The sequence below is a fragment of the Leucoraja erinacea genome, chromosome 21 (genome assembly GCF_028641065.1).
Source record: "Leucoraja erinacea ecotype New England chromosome 21, Leri_hhj_1, whole genome shotgun sequence".
Taxonomy (NCBI): Eukaryota; Metazoa; Chordata; class Chondrichthyes; order Rajiformes; family Rajidae; genus Leucoraja; species Leucoraja erinaceus.
In genome coordinates, this window is record NC_073397.1 from 8,066,291 (window position 1) to 8,083,900 (window position 17,610).

The following is a 17,610-nucleotide window of genomic DNA, read 5'->3' on the forward strand; positions in this document are numbered from 1 at the left end:
TCTGTAAACCATTGTCTCTCCACTCTCTTCCATCTTTTGATTGTTCCAACCCCGACTTCTTAGACTAATCTTTTGAATATCTGCTTCAATCTCTCATGTAGATTGATACCCGATTAGACCAAAGTAAAGGGTTACTGGGCACACTATGACAATAGACACAATAAGAATGCAAATTATTGTTGAATTTTCCAATGGCCATATTTATATGGACAAAGACAACACACATTTACCTTCTTCCACATAAGACTCATTTCATTTTTGACAAACAGAGTTCCCAAATCATATAAAACCAGTTGCTTCTGATTTTCATCAAAGCTGTGAAAGATGTAAAAAACAGCACATCATTTACTGGTTTAACACATATCGTTCCATATGAAGATAATACCTCCCTCATCCCCTTCATCAGATACAAACTGTAACCCCAATTTCCAGAATAAATTCTCAAAAATCTGTTGAATTGTCCCTGCTGGTTATGGAATGTTCAGCATGGTCAAAACCTGATGTACATGATATTTAGGCACATTCCAATTCCATACCCAATGAAAAATAAATAATTACCTTTGTAAAATAAATAATTAAAAAATCTGATTCCTAATATTAGTATTTCCTTTCATAGTCTTCCCCTCCATTGAAAGTCCAACCAGTGCAGGGAGGTACTGCAGATGCTGGTTTTGGCAGAAGATGGACACAAAATGTTGGGACAGGCAGCATCTCTGGAGCGAAGAAATGGCGATGTTTCAAGTCGAGAGCCTTCTTCAGACTGAGAGTTAGGGAAGAAGGATCTCGACCCAAATCTTCACCTATTCTTTCTCTCCAGAGATGCTCCAGCATTTTGTGTCGATCTCCAACCCCGTGCGGGATGGTCTTGCACTTTCCCCTCATACTACTTGGGGAATGGGCACACATTTGTGCTCCCTTGTCGAGACACTTCTTCAGACTGATATGAGGGTGGGGGATGGGGGGGCGACAAGAAGAAAGGAAGAGGCGGAAACAGTGGCCTGAGGGAGAGCTGGGAAGGGGAGGAGAAAGCAGGGACTACCTGAAATTGGAGGTCAATGTTCATACCACTGGGGTGTAAACTGCACAAGCGAAATATGAGGTGCTGCTCCTCCAATTTACGGTGGGCCTCACTCTGGCCATGGAGGAGGCCCAGGACAGAAAGGTCAGATTCAGAGTGTTGTGCGAAGCGATCGCCAAGCCTGCGCTTGGTCTCACCGAGGTTGATCATACCCTGAATAATCCAACCACATTTTTGTTTGGAAGTGGAAAGAAATAATAGAAATTGCATTCATTGCCACGAGTAAAAAGCGTTGAGATACTGTATTATAATTTTGCTGCATATCATTGTGGTATATCTCATGTCTTGATTGGTGAATATGTTTAGTTTGTGACTTTATTCAAAGCAGAAATAACATGTGAATGCTTCATTGAGCATAATTCCGACTGGTAACTACGCACTTGGTCCGAGCACATTATCGATCGCGTCATACAAGCCGTCTTAGATGACCACCTAAACTGTCATTTGGCAACTTAAAAAGCTGCCTAGGTTGCCCGACTAGCAATAGAGAAAAAACGTGAAGTGGGAGACATGCATAGCTCTTCCAACCCCACTGACTTCCCACAGGTACTAAGTTTAACATTTTTGTTTGCCGAGTAGACTATATTTCCAAATAAATTTACAGATCAGGCATTATGTAATTGGGACTTAAACGCATTTCAGGCAGGCCTAGTTGGTGCCTGAAGCCAACATTTCTACGGTTGTTTTGCCTCCAAGCAAACCTGGACAAATAAATGCATTTCTTGGTAAAACAAGGAGCCATCGGTTTTGAGCTTCCCACTTTATCTCCTCAAATACTTTCCTTAATGCTGGAATATTTGTCCACAGATTCTCACTCACACTTTCTGACTGTCTAATATTTCTCGTGGGGACCAACAATGGGCTGCTGAAGAGATCCAGGGGCATCGGATCCCCAATCTGCCTCCTGGTCTTGCTCATAGTAATATTTACCCATCTAAATTATTAGATACCAAACCTTTAATTGTCTTTCCAAATTCAAACCTTTGCTCAATTATTCCTTACCGGAATGTGCCTGGGACTCCACCAATACAATCAGCATACAGGTTGTATACATTCAGACCCGAGTACCATACAATTTGAAACACTTCTTTAACCTGTAAAGAAAAGATGTGTTAATCTTCAAAATTCATTGTCCTTTGGCCAGGTTAATAAAATGATACTGCAACTTAAATTTACCCTTTCAATACTCTAACTCAGGGGTGGGGAACCTGCAGCCTTCTAGGTCATTAAGTGTGGCCTTTTGAATGAATCCAAATTTTGTAGAACAAATCCTTTTATTTTTATTAATATGTTTTTGTTCGTCTTTTATTATTTTTAATTTAATCTTAAAATGAATGTATTTAAAATACCAAAGAGTAAAAGAAGATTCAACAAAATAATCCTCCCCGACTGATGGCCACAATTAAAACATTAGTAAGTCATGAGGGCTATTTTAACAAAATAATGTACATTTTGAAGTATATCTGATTGAAGTATCTTGGATGCGGCCTTATTAGATTACAGCTAACTTAATGCGGCATTCCAACATGAAAAGGTTCCCCACCCCTGCTCTAACCACTATGGACTGGGTCACAGATGCTGGTTTGCACATACAGTAAGATTCCCATGATTAAATCACTGCAAAAGAATACAAGACATAAGAATTAATGCTAACTTTCCATAGTCACTGTTTACCTCTCAGTTTAAACTGGATAGCATAGTCTGAGGACATCAGGCCTTGGAGAATTATATTAGATGCGGGAATCATTTAGACCGGAATCTAAAGAAGCTGAAATTGTTCCTTTCCAACACCGTGGGCGAGGCCAGAATTTGTTGCCCATCGTGAGAAGGCAATGATCACCCGCCAGTTTGGACTTGTGCATTACTCCTACAAATGTTATGCCTGGCTTTAGAACTAGTAACAATGAAGGAACAGTGATATGTTTTGATGCAATGTGCTACGTGGATGGGGACATGTAGGTGTTGATGTTCCCACAAAATCTGCTGCCTTTATCCTTCTATGGGTCACAGCTGTGGGTTTGGAAACAGAGCTTTCTGACAAAGTTATTCAAATTAATGAAGTATTCTAACACAGCACACAAAAAAGGTTTCCACACACTGGAGTACCAATAGAACCAGAGATGATAATTGGCAATGCAAGAACCAAAAGGACAAGTGGGTAATTATTTCATGCAAGTACTGAATGGTGAAAGCAGATTCAACAATAAATTGCTATAATGAGTTTATTTGCAGAGCCATGAGGTAAGTGCGGAGGAAAGAGACTAATTAGCTCCTACAAAGAGCCAGCAAGATGGGATGAGCAACAAGCTTCCTTCTCTGCTACCAGATTCTATGAATACAAATGCGGAAAATGAAGAAAGTAGTCATCCTGACTGTATTTGTCTGGGTGGAATGTAGATCAATGTTAATTTACGTGGAGCAGAAGCATGTCTGAGACGCTACATCTTGACGATATGAAACTCGTCTTAGCAGGAAAATCGGAGCAATTTTCAAAGATATGGTCTCCTTTCATTGATTCATTAGAAGGATAGTATGGTGCAACACAACTTTGGAATTAAACCGATTTACGGACGGGGTGATGGGTGAGAAATGAAGCAGGTATATCAACACGTTTTGGTCTTTTTTTTTAATTATATTTCATTTTTGTCTTCTTATTCTTTTTTAAGTTTTTACTCATTCACTCTTTGACTACACTCTTTGGTAGTTTAGGGGTTTACACATTCACTATTTCTTTCGCTTTCTCTCTTTCCCGCTCTTTCTCTCTTTTTCTATTTCTTTTTTCTCAAAATTAAGATGAAGATGTACAATAAATGTATTTTGTCATATGTCCGCAGTTTATACTACTGTACACTGCTTCTAATAAAAATATTAATTAAAAAAAAATTATATAGATATATTAATTTACGTAGCCATGACTGCAAAAATTCAAAGGCAGAGATTTATTCCACCTCTTACAAATTCTCGAACCCCATTAGTTTCAAAGAGCTAAGTGCGTTTCTGTAAAATGTGTTTTACATTAACTCCTTGTAATATGAAGTCAGACTTCTCAAAACTAACGTTGAACTGATGCTCCAGATTAAGTTGTGCAAACAAAATGCCAAAAGATTGAAGGGCACAGCCCACCTTTCAAATGGCTTTAAACTAAATGTTCCTTCAACTGCAACACCAGCCTTGTGTCTTTTATCCACATGAGGCAGATAAATGGATGTGATGGATTAATTAACAATTAGTTTATCATATGTAAAGTGTATGGGAGCACAAAATAAATAAGGTGTTTTATTGGAAAGGATATGAAGGAACCATTTCTACTTAAGGGCCTGCCCAACTTTCACAACCTAATTCACGACCTTTTTTACTCATGGACATTTTTCATCATGCTAGAAAAAACTGCCCGACCTACTAGATGGCACGAGTACCTACGACTAGCATCACGGCCTACTACGACCTACCTACGACCTCGTGACAACCATGCTGCAAGTATGAGACAAGGGAAAGCTCGGCAGAGGTCGTGAATTAGGTCGTGAAAGTGGGGCAGCCCCTTTATGGAAGCGTCAGAAATCAAAATCCTAAACGACCCAAAAAAAGTGTATGGTGATATTGTTATTAAAATTCAGTAAAGCTGCAACTCACTCTCTGAAAGAATAACAAATAGATGAACTGATAACTTGCAGAGGGGACAACCGGAGATAAAACATACAGCCACAGTGAAAGATTGAAGGAATGATATGAAAAATGATTGTAAGTGGGAGAAATCTGCAAAGTGATACTCACCTTTAACATACAGTTCTTATCTTTATTATTATGAAAGTTGCATGTTCCCACAGAACAGCAGAACTTCTGGAGATCCAACCAAAGCCTAAAGCAAATTGTGAACAATAAATTAAATATTTAGTCCCCTAAATTCTACCTGAATAATCTGGGTTTACTTTGGGGGAGAAAATACAAGTTGATAACTAATCGCAAGATGCAGATAGGAATTATTGCATAAAATGTGGAAAACAAATGGTATTCAGTGGTTGGATGAATTTCACTGACATGCCGAGACAACAAATCAAGGCATGTGTTCAACTATCCACGCCAAGGTTTAATATGTTGCATGAAAATAAATGGCAAAAGGAGAGCAAGAGAAAAAAAAAAATCACACATCGCACTTGGACAGAATTCGCAACATTTGGACAGGTACTTGAATAGGACAGGTTTGGCGGGATATTGGACAAATGCAAGGAGACAAGGCTAGTGTAGATGGGCATGTTGGTCGGCGTGGGTAAGTTGGGTGAAGGGCCTGTTTCCATACTGTATGACTCTTGACTCTACCCTTCTCACTCTTAAACCCTGACAACTGACATCATAAAATTCACAGTGGAGTTTATGACGACCATCAAAAAATTGCAGGTGTAGGTTAATCCGCTGTGGTGGATGTTTATGTTAACTTGGATGCAGTTGTGTGTCTTGTTGCTTTCTTTTAGTATGGCTGTATGCTAATACCAATATCACTGTACCTTAATTCGACACGTGGCAATAAAACACCTTTGAATTCTACCACTGATAGTTTTCATTTTATATATTGATATTAGTTCCATTGCTCTAAAAGCAAAAGATCTCTCATTGCATTCTCCCTCATTATTTACAAGCAATATTTCACATTCCTTCTCAAATCCAATGTCTGTGACACACTGTACTTTCATTTAAACAAAGTATTTAAGAATTGTTTCCTCCATATCTTGTTCACTGATTTTATTTACTTAATATTAGGGAAAGTGATTTCTGACAATAACCAAACAGTGAGCTAATTCACATTGTATTTCTTCAGGCTGCAGATCATCAACCTCGATCTAAAATTTACAACAGCTTCTAAAACTATATTTTAACGCTGTTACAATTGCTTGAATTGGAAAATTTAGAGCAGTGCCTTACAATGTAAAAAGGCTGGCCCATCAGCGCTACCAAATGTTCTGCATGCTCGTTAATCCAAATAAATCGTGTTACAGAAACATTGCAGAGAAAATGAGTTGTTTGTACTTACGAGGATTTCAACAGCCCATGGTAATATGCAAAGTACACTAAAGAATTGTCATTGAACTCCCAGCTAGATAATCCATTTCCAACAGCCATCCCCTGAAATAAAAGTGTATTGAAGTTATTACGGACCATTCTGTCATTTCATAGTTCAAATTCCACTTTTGTCCTGTATTCATTGACAACTTTTCATAATTAAAATCAAACATTTACTTTTTTTGTTTTAGTTTAGAGTTACAGTTTGGAAACAGGCCCTTTGTCCCACCGAGTCTGTGTACAATAGCGCTGTACACACTCTCTATCTTATACTCAAGGAATAATTTACAGAATCTAATTCACCGACAAACCTGCGTATCTTTGGAATGTGGGAGGAAACCGGAGCACTTGGATGAAGCCCATGCGGTCACAGGGAAAACGTGCAAACTCCGTACAAACAGTACTCGTAGTCAGAATAGAATCTGGATCTCTGGCACTAAGGCAGCAGCAGCACGGCTGCTGCACCACTGTGCCACCTGCATTTTCTGAAGCGTCAATATCCTCATAGAGAAGATTCCAGAAATGTTCTGTGATGCATGCAAAAAGGTGCTTCCTGACCTTGAGCTGACCTAATGCTGAGATAGTTCCCTTGTTCTGGAATCTCCAATCAAAGGAAATCATGTGTCTACCTACCAAATCTTTTTAACCTTAAATTCTTTGGTTGGGTCACTCCCGTTTTCGAAGACCAATGATTTGCAGCATTAAAGTGTTTTATACCAGCAACACAGTATTTTGGAATAGAAAAAGAAATTCCTGCCACTCAAACCAAACAACCACCTCTGATTGTCTGCAGTTGAACACCAGTCAAGAAGAACATTAACCTGCACAGATCAGATCTCCAACTTTGCATTGTAAATTGATTGAGTTAGTTCAGACAGTAGCTGCTGACTTGTTCTTTCGTCCCTAACCCAGTGGCTACAGCAGAGCTTGCTCTCAACTGCTACCCAGGTGCTGTTTTATGAAGAATGAAGAAGCAATTTAATTTTACATTTGTTCGCGGATGTAGGTCATGGAACAACGCTCCCAGGAGGCCGCGGCCCGTGAGAAGCAGGGCGGTGAGTCCCTGCGGCTGGACTCCAGGTCGGAGCCGCAGAGCGGTCAGGAGAGGACACCTCAGCGGTAGAGGACGAGGCCAGCGCCGGTGGTTGAGAAAGGCTGCGTGGGTGCCGGAGGTCACATGGGCGGCATGGGTGCAGGACGCGCCACTGAGAGAACAAAGGGGATCCTGGTGTGGGGGGGGGGCTGTCGAGAACAAAAGGGGACCGTTGGGGACTAAACAGAAAATTTTGTAACTCTGTTGGTGCCCAATATGTGGCGACTCTTCCCACATTATAATAAAGTATCATTTATTCATTCAGGCTCTAGTAGCAAACCTGCCCATCGCTAGTTGTCCAGAAGACATCCAGAATCAACCATGTATTTTGGGATTAGATTCATATGTAGGTCACCAGGACAAGGGGAGGGGGGGGGGGGATAAGTCTCCTTACCTTAAGAACATTAGCTCACAATAGTTTTTTGCTGCCATCTCATACTTTGAGACTCATCGTTCCATGTTGGGATTTAATCTTACAATTACTTATGCAGTATTTAATCATTATGCTCCTACATTAATCAGAAAAAAAATCCCCAAAATGTCATTGTTCCTTACAAAAGCAGATTCTATGAATACAAATGCGGAAAAATGCTGTTTTCAAGAGAGAGTTAGATTTAGCTCTTAGGGCTAAGGGAATCAAGGGATATGGGGGAAAAAGCCAGAACGGGGTACTGATTTTAGACAATCAGTCATGATCATATTGAATGGCTGGTTCGAAGGGCCAAATGGCCCACTCCTGCCCCTATTTTTCTACGTTCCTATGTTCATTAATGGGATTTCCCTTATTGTTTGAAAGTACAGATGACCAAAGGATTTGGATTTCCCCAATACGCTTTTTTGTCAATAAAATATTCTTAAACCGTTGTAAAGAAGGAAATTGTGGAAGTCCCGAAAACTGTTGGAGGTGTTCAAGTTGCCAGCTAGCATTTGCCATTAATGGCAGTCACGGTGGTCATGGCGGTCACGGTGGCGCAGCGGTAGAGTTGCTGCCTTACATTGCTTGCAGCGCCGGAAACCAGGGTTCGATCCCGACTACAGGTGCTGTCTGTAGGGAGATTGTACGTTCTCCCCATGACCTGTGTGGGTTTTCTCCGAGATCTTCGGTTTCCTCCCACACTCCAAAGACGTACAGGTTTGTAGGTTAATTGGCTTGATAAATGTAAAAACTGGCCCTTGTGTGTGTAGGATAGTGTTAATGTGCGGGGATCGCTGGCCGACACGGACCCGGTGGGCCTGTTTCCACGCTGTATCTCTAAACTAAAAAACTAAACTAAACATATTGTCAGTTCCACTATACCCCAGTTCTTGCAGACTCGCCATTAACACCTTAATTGTCCTTTCCTTTGCACCTTGTTGCATTCGGAACCGAAAAGTCACGACTTTTGTACGATGTAAGGGTAAAGCACAATTCCTATAATTAATATATCAATCTACCTCACATCTGTACTTCCGCAGTTGTTATCTTTTTTGGTGTATAAATGTGCTGCTGTACCGACTTAAACTTTGGAGTTGTGATCACAGCCTTTGACTGAGACACTTCTCCCCTTGTGCAATTAAAACTGACTGCTGATGGTTAATCCTATAGTTCCTTGAGTCTTATTAAACAAAATGCAGCAGAAAGTTCACAGCGAAATGCAATAAACTGTGTAAAACAGGTCAGGTAATATAACTGTTTGAGAGAAAGTGTTGGGCGAGAATTGAGAAAATACACCTGTACTCCTCAAAACACTACAATAGGATCTTCCTTCAACATTTAACCTTAAAATCTAAATTTCCCCGTGCAGGACCATGAAACGTATACTCTCTCCCTCTCGAATCCAACAATATTACACTCCCTTGGTATGATGTATTAGATGGGGAAGAGAAGATTTCCTAATCTGCTTTCTCTCTCCGATTAACATGCAACATGATGGTTTGGATTCTAGGGAAAATATTACAGATCTGGAAATAAAGTGACAAAGTTTCATTCATTCATTCAAATCTGAAATAAACACAAAATACCAGAAACGTTCAAATTTACAGAGGAAAAAAAGTGTTTGGATCAATTATATCGGCAAATAAAGCTATTGGTTTAAAATATTCAGCATCCTTATTCGCAGCTGCTGCAAGATTTGCTGAATATTTCCTACAAGTTTTGAATAATTTGCAATTTTAAGCTCCTACCTTAAAATTAATGTTCCTGTCAGTCATCACACGCTCTGCGAGTGTTGGTACGTAGATTCCTCCGTAACTCTCTCCAGTAATATAGAATGCATTCGTCTTGTATTCTGGGAAAAGCTGGAAGAATTTCTTCACTGCGAGGTAATTATTGAATGAAACCTGGAAGCGGAGAGAGGTGGCGCAAGAGCAAAAGAAGTTTCGAAGGGTTTAAAAGCAGGATTAATTTTGACTAACATAAAATACAAAGAAAATACCATCAGCAGCCTAGTAACGATAACTTAGTCGTACCAAAGATTTCCCAACCAGAACAAATAAAAATAAATGGTATGTAATAAATGGTATGTAATGGTGATAGGTGGGGGCGCTGTCCTGAACGGTGCCTATCTTGCAGCTGTCCGTTTTCTTTCACTTCTTTTTATTGTTTTTAGTACGTTAAAGTGTTTAGTTGGGGGTCTAATCTTTTATGTGTGGGGGGGTGGTGGGGGGGAAGGGGGAAACTGCTTTTCAAGTCCCTACCTGGTCGGAGAGGCTGCCTTCCTCCGAGCAGCACTTTCGACCTGTCCTGGCGGCCTACCAGCGGGTCCTGGAGCGACGTTTCCCTGAGGGGACCTGGCCAGAACATCGGCTTTGGCGGCGGTGCGGCGCTGGAGCACTATTGCGGAGCGGGCGATGCCTTGTCTGGGTCACCGCGCTGGAACTCCAGTATGCTGGGACCGCCGATAATAACATCATGGAGCCGGGGTTCTGTGGAGCGGCCAGCTGCGGCACTGAACTTACATCTCGGAGCCTGGGATCTCTCGCCGAGATCGCCAGTGTGTGGGGCTCCGTTCGGCGTGGTCTGTTGGCTTGGAAGCCGCGGTCTCCGGTAGGAGGGCGGCCGTTCCTGGCACCCCAAGCCGCTGAGGGTTCTCCCGACGTCGGAATACCATCACCCGGCGAGAACGGCCGGGAACATCGGGCCCCCGTAGCGGCGACTGTGGAGGCCTCATAGGCCCGACTTTGGGTGGACAAGAGGATGGGGACTGGACTTTGTGCCTTCCCCCACAGTGGGAACCATTGTGGGGGGATGTTTTTATGTTCTAATGTTAAAGTTCTTGAATGCTATGTTGTATTTTTATTAGTGTGCTGCAGGAACATCTGAATTGCCCCTCGGGGACAAATAAAGTGTTTTGTATTGTATTGTATTGTATTGTATTGTAATTGTATCACCAAACCCTTACCAGAGGCAATTCGGACTGTAAACGCCTATCTCACTAGGGACTAACTCTACTATACGTTTTTCCTTCCATTATTAATTATGTAAAAGAATATGTGTGTTATGATTTGTTTGGTTGTTTTGTTGTTTGTCTTTTGCACAAAAGTCCGCGAGCATTGCCACTTTCATTTCACTGCACATCTCGTATGTGTATGTGACAAATAAACTTGACTTGACTTGAGTAGAATGTTCACACAAATCTGAACTGACTATTGAACGTAGAGGACTATAGTACAGGAACAGGCCCTTTGGCCCACAACATCTATGCCAAACATGATGCTATGTTAAATTAAACTCTTCTGCCTGAACGTGATCCATATCCCTCCATATCCACATGCCTAATCAAAAAAAGTCTCTAAATGCTTTTTCCAGACTATTTAGGCAGCATGGCTTCCTTGCTCAGGGCTCCTAGACTTGACATCAGGTCTCCTCCTGATGCACTGTGACTGCACAATAACTTACCATGAAGACTACACACAGCATCTCACACCCCTCTCTGCAATACTAAGAACAAGAGCAGTAATTTTGTGGGAACATCTTGACTTACAAGCCAATGGCCCTTGCTGGATCACCACCCTTAAACCCAATTAGTAGCAACACAGGCCTTTACAATTCAAGGAAAAGAACCATCACCAACACCTTAACAGAATAAATAAAGATGGGCAGTAATAGCTAACCTTTGCCATGAGGGCATGCACATTGACAGTGAAACACATTCCCTACCTGTTACTAACATAAACCTCGTCTCACCTCAGTATCATTGGTTCGGTACTGCTGGTCATCGTCGTAGGAAAATCCAACCCCTGCTGGTGACTCAAGGTACAGCATATTTGCAATCTGTAAAGGACATTTGGTTCATTATAGTGTAAATTCAGAACCGTTACAATAGAAAGGGCCAAAACCAATGGTTAAACCTATCAATATTTCTCTATAATATACTCCCACTTACACAAGTTATTTAGAAGAGAATTACAGCGTGGAAACAGGCCCTTTGGCCCGCCAATTCCGTACACTAATTCTATCGCACACATAAGGGACAATTTACAGAAGCCAATTAACCTACACTACCACATGCCTTTAGAATGTGGGGGGAAACTGGAGCACCCGTAGAAAACTCACATGGTAGCAGGAAGAATGTACAAACTCTATACAGACAGCACCCGTAGTCAGGATCAAACTCGAGTCTCTACCGTTGCAAGGCAGCAACTCTATCACTACGGCATCTTTACTTTCTACATTATTGCTTCCTTTTTATTTGCACCATTATTCCTTTTGTCATATAACTCTTCACTCTTAAATTCTGAACGCTCCCCGACCAGCCCTCCCCCCTTCTCCCGGGTCTCAGAACTTTAACGTGCATTTAAGGTGAGAGATTTGATCTTGTTGATTCTTTTTCAACAAAGGCTGCCTGAGCCTGCTAAATATTTTGAATTTTCTTTTTCTTTTCTAATATCACCTTGCATGGCTTGGTGTTGATGTTGTTTGATAATCTTTCTGTAAAGAACCTTGGAATGCTTTTGTACATTAAAGTGCTAAGGAAACGTTGTTGTATTTAGAAGTCATTTATTCATGGGTTAGCAGCTGAAAGGTCAGCTTGAACAAGGGGCAACACAATAGATTAAAAACCAAAATGATACACACCAAGTTCCAGGAGTAAGGATTATATTGAAGTGTCTTCCCATCAGGTTGGATCTGCAAAGTGAACACCAATATTTAGTTCCATTAACTGAATGTTGCAGACAATTTTGAAATTAACAACAATTGTAAGCATTCTCACCACACTGACAAGGTTCAAGTTCTTTCTGACAAAACCGGATTTGTATGCCAATACATTGTTGATAGTTATTCTGCCTTCAGAAGTATTGTCTTTTAAACTGTGGCCTTGTTTGTTCCACAGACTGTGTTAAAGAATCATAGAAGAATCCTCTTTGGTGTCCCAACTAATATTTAACCTTCAAGCCTAAGTAGCTCATCTAGCCATTTGTTTCCTTGCTATACTTTGGCAGGGGGCTAAGTCTGTTTATCAGTCTTATAGCCTGCGGGAAGAAGCTGAGGAGCATCCTGCTGGTTTTGCAGCTAATGCTCCTGTACCTCTTCCCAGATGGCAGGATGGAGAATATGTGATGCGATGGGTGGTAGGGGTCTTTGATGATGGAGATGGCTCTGTTGATACATCTCTTCCTGTATATGTCCAGCAAGAAAGGGAGTGGAGCACCAATAATCCTGCTGGCGGTCTTCACAATCCTGTCAAGTTGGTGCCGTTCGTACGCCTTGCAGCTCCCGAACCAGGAAGTGATGCCGTTGGTTAATGTGCTCTCGACTGTCCCCCTATAAAAAGTTCGTAGATGTGTAGTGGGGAGACCTGCTTTACGTAGTCTTCGGAGAGGGTGTAGTCGCTGCTGGGCTCTCTTGACCAGTGCTGTGGTGTTGGTTGTGGACATCAGGTCATCTGACAGGTGGAGTCCTAGGAACTTCACGCTGCTGACCCTTTCCACATCAGCTCCATCGATGTGCAGAGGTGTATGGTGTTGTTTTCAGTTTAGGATCCATTTTTAAATTATTTTATTTGCTTTTAAATCCCTGAATGGTCTTGCCCCGCCCTACCTATCTGAGCTTCTACACCCTTATACACCCGCCCGCTCTCTCAGGTCAGATAATCAGCTGCTCCTGAGTGGGCCTAAAACTAAGCTAAAGCTCAGAGGGGACCGTGCCTTTGCTGTGTCGGCACCCAAATTATGGAACAATCTGCCTCTCCACATTAAACAGGCCTCTTCTCTGTCTGTTTTTAAATCACTTCTTAAAACCCATCTCTTCTCCGTGGCCTTTGATACCCAGTAAGATGTCGACTTTATTTATTTACTTGATTTAATTTCTTATTTTTTGATTGCTTTTATTCCGTGGCTATTATTTTTACTCATGTTTTATGTCTTTTAATTTATTGTTGTATTTCATATGTAATTTTTGCGCCTCATGTGAGCTGCTATGGTGTCTGTTTATGATGCCTTGTTTATTCTTCTGTACAGCACTTTGGTCAACATTGGCTGTTTTAAAGTGCTTAACAAATAAAGTTGGATTGGATTGGATTTACACATTCACCGTGACCACGATGCCCCAATGTGTCCTCCCAAATTATAGACATATTGGTTGGTGCAAGTGGTAGAATCTGAAGAGAGTTTTTTGGGAACCAGAGGAGAATAGAATGGGATCAGCGACCCAATGGGACCCATTTCCATGTTTTATGGCTATTTTCCCCTCACGTTTACCTAACAGGTTCCAATGGACTCAATCCATTTTGGATCTCCAGATTAAATTAAACTCAGGCAACTAGCTCAGTACACATTTAGGTTATGGACTATACCATGTACCATATACCACACCATGTACAGTAAAACCCAGCACAACTCACACACAATCATCAGGCTCTTCTCATGCTGTAGAGAGGGTGCTCTGCTAGCCTCCCAAATTGTTTTAATTGGGCTATTCTCTGCAGCCAATTCCTTTTCTCGATTAAATGGTATCAAGACTAATTGTAGCATCATAAAACTCAAAGCAGAAAGCATTTATTGAAAAGGTCACTCCTTATAGCGCTTAGCAGCATTTCAAATCATTGCCAACAATTGGATTGAACTCATGGAGAAGCCAATGACACTGCTTACCAAGAAGGGACCATGCTCATTTAGAAGCCCATCCAGCGAGCTGCAGCCCGGGCCTCCATTCAACCACAGCACCACTGGGTCTCTTTTAGGATTCCCCTGAGATTCAACAAACCTGCAAGGTAGGAACAATAACCATTAGAGATGAAGTAACTCCATTCAACACCTAAAGGTGAATTCAGGATCAGAATGACAAGGTCTGGACAATGAGTATTCTTAAGTTTCCTCCTGATAAGTGCTGACTTTGGCTGAGATGCAGAGGCTAGAATTAGAACAAACACCAAACAGGTTTAGGATCATCTGGATTCACAGGTTTAGGATCATAATGGGCCAAGCGATATCTGTGAAGGTAATGTATTTTGGGTTGAGACCTGCATCAGGACTGAGGCGAGATACTTTCAAGGCAAAGTGCGTGTGCATTTCTGAGAACATATAGGCAGAGGTGACCGCACACACCTGAAACTTCTTGCTAGTAGAGGTTTGCAGATTTGAGGTGTGCTGCCATAGTAATCTTGGTGGGTGATCACTATATAATATGTAGAAGGTACACTGATTATGGTGTACTTTTGCAGCAGCCACGAATAGTATGCCATCCACAACACTAAACAATCAAACAAGGTGCTTTGTCTTGGATGGCATCAGGTTTCGGTATTGCTGGGACATCACTCGTTAAAGGGCCTGTCCAACGGCGTTTTTTTCGGCGACTGCCGGGATTATTGACTGACGTATCAGGTCACCAAAAAATACGTGGCGTGATGACGTATGGTGCCCGGTGTTTTGCAAGTGTCGCAACATTTTTTTGTCGCCGCTGGGTTTTGAAATGTTCAAAATCTTTAGGCGACATTGATATGACGCCGGCAACATCGCCACATGGCACAGGCCCCTAAAACAAGTGTAGAATATTCAACTAAACTCCTGACTTGCCGAGTGACTCTTGTATATGATCTCAGTGGGATGTTTCTATACACTGTAATTAACCTGAGATTATGCTCGTATAGCTATAGTTTATTGAACTGTATACAAAAAAAGAATGTCACTGTACCTTGGTACATGAGGAATTATAAAAAACATTGAATTGTGATCTGTAGTTGGTGAGATGTTAAGGATGACAGGAGGTGAGTCAATGACCTCATTTGGTGATCCCAAATGTTCAAAGGTTGGTATCTGCTGTATGATGATATTACCATCTCTTATTGGAGATGGTCATTGCCTGCTCTATCATATTATTTTCCAACCCATGGCCAAATGTTGTCCAAATATTGCAAAAATGAACAGCTTCATTTGGTTTGGATTTAAATGTTGTGCAGTCAAACATTCCCACCAAATTTAATCGTGGAAGTTCAGTCACTGAAGTACCGTACATGGTGGAGCCAAAGAGACTGTCCTGAGGAACTCATGAAGTGATGCCCTAGGCAGCTAAGGTAGACAAAATTGCTAGAGAAACTCAGCGAGTGTGGCAGCCGCTGTGGAGCGAAGGAAATAGGCAACGTTTCAGGCCGAAACCCTTCTTCAGACTGACCCTAGACAGCAATATTTGAGCACCAACAACCATGACCATTTTCCTTTAAGAGAGCTATGATTCCAACCACTTGTGTGCTTTGCCCTTAATGCCACACTCAGTCAAATGCAACAACGTCAATGGAATTCACACTCATCTCATCCCTGGAATTTAGCTCCACGTGTGATCCAAGGTTGTGATGACACCAGGAGCTGAGCGATCCTATGCACAAATGTTCAGATGCAGACAAACCAGGACTCTATGTAATGAGAGTGAGAGGAGATCTTTTGGCTCAAGCTGAGAGCACGCAACAGCAACAGATACAATTATCAATACACTGGAAAGTAATGTATCCTCACTAGAATTGAAACAAAGATTGATTGGGAATGTTCTGTTTCTTGAAATCACTTACTTCCTGCATACAGAACTAAAGGGAAATATAGTTTCACCATCACATGGATCTACAGGATCAAAAACGCCAGCGAATATCATAAAAGATGCTTACTATCCTGGTCACGCTCTCATCTCATCGTTACAATCGGGAGGAAGGTATTGGAGCCCAAGAGCCATTCATTCCATAAACTATTGGGTTCTTGTACCACCCTGCACGACACTACCTTAGCACAGAACCACTGGACTCTGTGCAAGATTGCACTGTGTACTTCAGCTTTCACTATTATGATCTGATGACCTAGTGTAACGGATACAACAATAATACAATAAATTATATTTGCCTGACCCGCTGAGTTACTCCAGCACTTTGTTTGTTTGTAAACCAGCATATTCAATTTGTTGTGTTTAAATTATATTTATATATTTGCCTGACCCGCTGAGTTACTCCAGCACTTTGTTTGTTTGTAAACCAGCATATTCAATTTGTTGTGTTTAAATTATATTTATATATTGCTATTGTTGTTGAGGGTAGACAAAAGTGATGGATAAACTCAGCGGGAGAGGCAGCATCTATGGAGCGAAGGAAATAGGCAACGTTTCGGGCCGAAACCCTTCTTCAACCCTTCTTTGAAGCAGTTATTGTTGTTGAGTTTAATGGGCCTGAAAAACTGTAGCCAGTGAGGATTTCATTGTTCCTGTCCCTAGTGCATGTTTAGATTAGTTTAGTTTCTGGAAATAGGTCATTTGGCCCACCGTATCCATGCCGATCAATGATCCTTTGTTTACACTAGTTCTATGTTCTTCTGCATTCTCATCTATTCCTACACATTAGGGAGGCGTTTTTTTGTTGCAGATGTCAATTAATTTACAAACCCACGTATCTATGGCATGTAGGAGGAAACCAGAGCATATGAAGGAAATTTAAGCAGTTACAAGGAGAACATGAAAACGAGATTAACACAATAGAAAGGAAGGACATTAGTTTGGAGGATGTGGAATCGATATGGGTAGAGCTGCGAAACACTAAGGGGCAGAAAACGCTAGTGGGGGTTGTGTACCAGCCACCTAACAGTAGTAGTGGAGTTGGGGATGGCATCAAACAGGAAATTAGAAATGCGTGCAACAAAGGTAAAATAATTATAATGGGTGACTTCAATCTACATATAGATTGGGTGAATCAAATTGGCAGGGGTGCTGAGGAAGAGGATTTCTTGGAATGTATGCGGGATAGTTTTCTAAACCAACATGTAGAGGAACCAACGAGAGAGCAGGCTATTCTAGACTGGGTATTGAGTAATGAGGAAGGGTTAGTTAGCAGTCTTGTTGTGCGTGGCCCCTTGGCAAGAGTGACCATAATATGGTTGAGTTCTTCATTAGGATGGAGAGTGACATTGTTAATTCAGAAACAAGGGTCCTGAACTTAAAGAA

General features: G+C 41.4%; 1 protein-coding gene across 3 annotated transcripts in view; it reads right to left on the minus strand.

Moving 5' to 3' along the window:
- ctsa (cathepsin A) overlaps positions 1-17,610 on the minus strand; it is a 37,829-nt gene that overhangs the window by 13,553 nt on the left and 6,666 nt on the right. For all 3 annotated transcript variants that reach the window (XM_055652041.1, XM_055652040.1, XM_055652043.1), the window contains exons 3-10: positions 14,295-14,406; positions 12,280-12,330; positions 11,389-11,475; positions 9,387-9,542; positions 6,102-6,193; positions 4,850-4,934; positions 2,081-2,172; positions 231-315 (exon numbers count right to left, since the gene is read on the minus strand). In XM_055652041.1, the coding sequence (XP_055508016.1) occupies positions 231-315; positions 2,081-2,172; positions 4,850-4,934; positions 6,102-6,193; positions 9,387-9,542; positions 11,389-11,475; positions 12,280-12,330; positions 14,295-14,406 (760 nt within the window). The remainder of the gene's footprint in view (positions 1-230; positions 316-2,080; positions 2,173-4,849; positions 4,935-6,101; positions 6,194-9,386; positions 9,543-11,388; positions 11,476-12,279; positions 12,331-14,294; positions 14,407-17,610) is intronic.